Here is a 4,490-nt window from a genome sequence, read left to right on the forward strand (position 1 = left end):
GCCAGCTAGCCGCCGCACTGACACCAAGCTGACGACAACTGAAACACCAGTTATATATGTAATAGCATTATGTAGTTTGTCGAAATAAGATTGATTATAATTTATGGGTTGTGTAAAATCAGATGTGAATCTTTTCGATTTTCGATTTTTATTCTTTTAGAAGTTGAAATCGATAGATTCATAGTTATGATTGAAAAAACCCACTATTTTCTCAAATTAATAATGATCTTCAGAACCATTACAAATAATGACAGTAAATAATAATTTACTACTACAGCCTATGACCAACACTAGAATTGTCCTTTTTGAATATCTTTGCGGTCAAAGTAACAGATTCCTTTAAAATTTTGTCTATCAGATTGTAAACGGATATTACGAAGCGTAGTATTAAGATTAATTTCAGTATTTGACTTTAAAACACTTTGCTTAAGAAGCGCCGCTTACAATCTGACAAGTGTTAAAAATTTTATGTAATTTGAAGTCGCTGTTACATATGTAAATGTCGTTTCAGTATACGTCTGAGTCAGTTATCATCCATTGTTCACACAAAATTCTTAATTTTTAATTCCTTCACGTATGGAGCCTCACTTTACATATGTGGAAATAATGTTGATTTAAATTCCTTATAATGTTAAGAAATATCTATTAAATTTATTATAATTATTAATTTGTTTTAATAACATTACGGTTTACAGATTTTTTGTAAAAGTAACGGTACTTATTAGTAAAGAATTCAAACAAATAATAAAGATTTAACTGGTATTTATCAACAAGCGTTTTCAAGCAATATAAACAAAAAAACTTTATATGTAGAAAACGGTACAAATTGATAAGGACAGGATAGTTTATAGAAATCTTATCTATACTTCTATACTAATATAATAAAGCGTAAACACACTTCTTTGTTGCCTAAGACGTTAGCAATCACAGCATATTTTCGAATAACTCTTTTTTAAATAAAAAATCCTACACATACGTCACGCTTGAGGCTATATATTTTCATGCCGTTAAACTTAGGGGTAAATATTTTGTATAAAAACCCTAATGTAGGAAAGAGACCATAAGTTGCTGCCAACATCAAGGAAGCAAGGTTGTTATGGTTTGACATCATGACATGTCATTTTGACATTTGCAATTGATAATTTGACACATTTGAAAAATAAAATGAAATTTTTATGCGGATGAAGTCGCATGGGAACAGCTCGTAAGTAAATAAAACAAGTAAATTTTAAATAATATAATCCTAGTAGAAGCTATAATCGTAGTCAGTGTCGGCGTCTTCATCCCCGGGGCTGGTAGTGTTCGCCAGCAGGTGGAACTGACGCAGCTTGTCGTCCATCTCCGCCAGCGAGGAGCGCGCCGCTACCCACTCGGTGGTCGACTCCGACTGCGAGATCGCCCCGTTCAAACCTGTATACCATAATTTTAACTGGAAAACTAGTTGGACAGGATCTCGCAAAAGACGCTGCAGAAAAATATTTTAGGAACTGGAGAGACAAAACCGATTCTCTCCAATCTCATGCAATGGATAAATTAACCCAAAGAATTAATCTTGTAATGTACAGTTTAATCCGATTTTTAATAATTCTTCCGCGCGAAAATAAAAAACAGTATGTATAAGAATATCTACAAGATCGTTCTGGAAATACCTTCTAACAAACAGTCATCCATCTAAACATTTGCATTTACAATATTAGATAACGTTTTTAAAAATAGGCCTGTATGTTTTACCGTTGGGTGATATCTCAACGCGTTCATCAGTTTGGTGCACAGGTGGCGCTGTGTACGCCTCCAGCTCTTGTTCCGTCTCACTCTCCCTCTCCTGTTTCTCTTGCTTTCTCTGTCTGCGCCACGCCTTTTGTAGGTTGAAGCGCTCCGGACTACGGACAAATAACACGTCAAGTTTATTTTTAGAAATTGATCTAAATAAAATCAATCAATATTGGATAACTTGTTTCCCGTTTTCAACTTTAATCCATTCTTATTACGACTAGAGACCCAAATGATAAGTGGTAAGTAACCGATCATTTTTATATTAGACTCGCCCGTGTCAATCTAGACACAGACATAAGGGTGTCTATTTGAGATCTATTTATATTTGTATTATTTACCCTACGAACGTAGGGTGACAAAAATATATTAGACTTAGTGATGGGACTCGAGTTGCTTTTTACTCGAGTGACTCGAGTCATTTTTTTCTTACTCGGACTCGAGTGAAATTTTTGACAACCCGAGTTGCGAGTGACTCGAGTTGACTCGAATTACGCGAGACTCGTAACCATTTTGTTGGTTTATACTAAGCGGAGTAACAAATTTTTACATCATTTTCAGTTAAATTTGTTATCTTTTTAAAAACGCACTATTTCTGTTCTTTTGTAGAGTTTATTTAAGCTTCGTTTAAGTTAATTTTATTAGCAAAATTGTTTAAGAACATAATCAAACTGTCCATATTTGGATCTCATGAAAATTACTTGTAAGAATTTATTAAAACAGATTAGAACTTATTTATAGTACACTGTAAATTTTCAACTAATAGATGATATAAGAGGTTTCTTGATTATGTAGACAGGTTTAGTTTAAAGGAAAACACTATTTTTACACATTTTGTACAGATTTTTTGAGTAACTTTTACGTTAATGCGAAAATAATTTCTTTATGTTAAATTAACATTGTTTTATTGGTTTTAAAATTTTGGTTCCTTGATATTTATATTTCGAGTGACTCACGTCTATAAACATCACTCGAGTCTTATCTTCACTCGAGTGGCATTCGAGTGAGAAAGTTACGAGTACCGAGTGACTCGAGTGAAAAAAAATCACTCGAGTCCCATCACTAATTAGACTCATTTGAGTGTTCCCCTCCACGGAAATCTTTAGTAAAAGGCGAAAGATTTATACGTTTTGAAGGGAAACCAGAGTAACGAAATTTTCTTGGTGGAACGCTTTAGTGTATGTTTGAAACAAAAACACATCGCGATGAATATTCGACGAAGCGCCATCTAGTGTTAAGTGAATGAAACAAATAATTATGATTTTAAATAGTCTAAGCTCCTTTTATTTTTAATGAAAAACGTACAAACATGTTTCGTTACTGTTTGGCAGTCCAAAGAATATTAGAAACACAATTCGTTTTTGCACGCATTCTAAACAAATGGTCAAGTGGCGCCATCTATTATAGCGATTTAGAAATACTTAACAAATTAAAAAAACGTGTACTCACTGTTCACCCTCTTTGTAAACACGAGCCTCGAGATTACGTATATCGTGCCTGATGTCAGCTATGAGGAGCAGCATCAGGTCTAAGGAGCCTTTGGGTCCCCGTGAGCCCCGCGGGCCTCTGGGCCCCGTGTCTCCTTTTGGTCCCTCCATACCCGCTGGACCAGGTGGTCCCTAAAATTACATAATCCATTTTACGTATGAGTGGAATACTTTTGGAAGCCTCTTACATAAATAATTATACAGTATTTTAAAAAGCACGACTAACCCTAGGCCCTCTCTCGCAACGGCAATAACCGCCCTCTAGCGGCGCTGTAGAATCCAGGACTCGGTAAGTGAACGTGCCTTCAGCAAATCTGTCGCCATCTACAATTACAAATTTTTTTCTTTTTTAATTTAATTGATTCTACTTAGAACTATGAAATCTCGTTAAAAAGCTTGTCACAATTTGATTTCTGTCTAAACCATTCAAAAGTAAGTACAGTATTTAAATCTTCGAAATAATTTGTCTAGTATACCTTCTCCCTTGAGTATGGGGTTTTCTAGTAAATTCTTGAGCGCTTGCTGCGTGGCTCGCAGCTGGTCACCGAGTTGTCGAACACGTCGCGACAGCAATGTCACTGAATCACACGGCGCGTAGCAACGTGATGACGCTCGGACTAGTGGTAGCGGCTCCTGGGGGCATTAGATTATCGAGAATAGTACAGCGATGGTTATGTCATCCTGGTATGTGTACCAGAGTCGAACTGTGTTTTGGGGCTCGCTGGCATCCATTGAACAGTTAAGAAATTGTCTCAACTTATTTAATCAAGAAAAGCTGTCTCTAAAGTAGTTGTAGCAATAGTTAAGCGTAGATTTCGACCAATAAATCAGCATTAAGCAATCATTTAAGTAAACCATCCATTTTTAGATGTCAAATTATGGGGTGCGTGTAGTTTACCCACAGGTATGGCGAGCGCGAGTCGTCGCATGCATTTCTTGCCGTCCGGCGCAAGAACGAGCGGTGGCGGGCATTCGCAGTGGTAGCTGCCGGGGTCATTCACACAATGCTGCTCGCCCCCGCCATTGTTCTCTGAACACTCGTCCACATCTACAACCAGACGAGAAGTGGACACACTAGGACTACGTACGACAAACGTCTTTCATAACATGTCTTATGCCTATGACATAAAAAGAGAGAAAACACTCTCTCTTCATGTGGTGACATACCGACGCAATACGGCTGCAACTTCCTACGGTAGTTATCCTCATGGAAGCGGAATCCGTTGTGGCAGG

At 36.9% G+C, this 4,490-nt stretch overlaps 2 protein-coding genes across 2 annotated transcripts in view; one reads left to right on the forward strand and one right to left on the reverse strand.

Annotated features, from left to right (window-relative positions):
* The window catches only part of LOC106110258 (coatomer subunit epsilon), a gene marked incomplete in the record, with an annotated part of 5,124 nt that extends 4,461 nt beyond the window's left edge, over nt 1-663 (forward strand). Inside the window, 1 exon segment of the mRNA XM_013292016.1 lies at nt 10-663.
* Nucleotides 664-1,222: 559 nt separating this feature from the next.
* The window catches only part of LOC106110248 (collagen and calcium-binding EGF domain-containing protein 1-like), a 6,748-nt gene continuing 3,480 nt past the window's right edge, over nt 1,223-4,490 (reverse strand). Inside the window, exons 3-9 of the mRNA XM_013292004.1 lie at nt 4,425-4,489; nt 4,160-4,305; nt 3,734-3,890; nt 3,484-3,581; nt 3,220-3,389; nt 1,732-1,880; nt 1,223-1,410 (exon numbers count right to left, since the gene is read on the reverse strand). Coding sequence (XP_013147458.1) covers nt 1,244-1,410; nt 1,732-1,880; nt 3,220-3,389; nt 3,484-3,581; nt 3,734-3,890; nt 4,160-4,305; nt 4,425-4,489 — 952 coding nt within the window. The 3' untranslated portion in view covers nt 1,223-1,243. The remainder of the gene's footprint in view (nt 1,411-1,731; nt 1,881-3,219; nt 3,390-3,483; nt 3,582-3,733; nt 3,891-4,159; nt 4,306-4,424; nt 4,490) is intronic.

This window comes from Papilio polytes, unplaced genomic scaffold (genome assembly GCF_000836215.1).
Source record: "Papilio polytes unplaced genomic scaffold, Ppol_1.0 DF824247.1, whole genome shotgun sequence".
Classification (NCBI taxonomy): Eukaryota; Metazoa; Arthropoda; class Insecta; order Lepidoptera; family Papilionidae; genus Papilio; species Papilio polytes.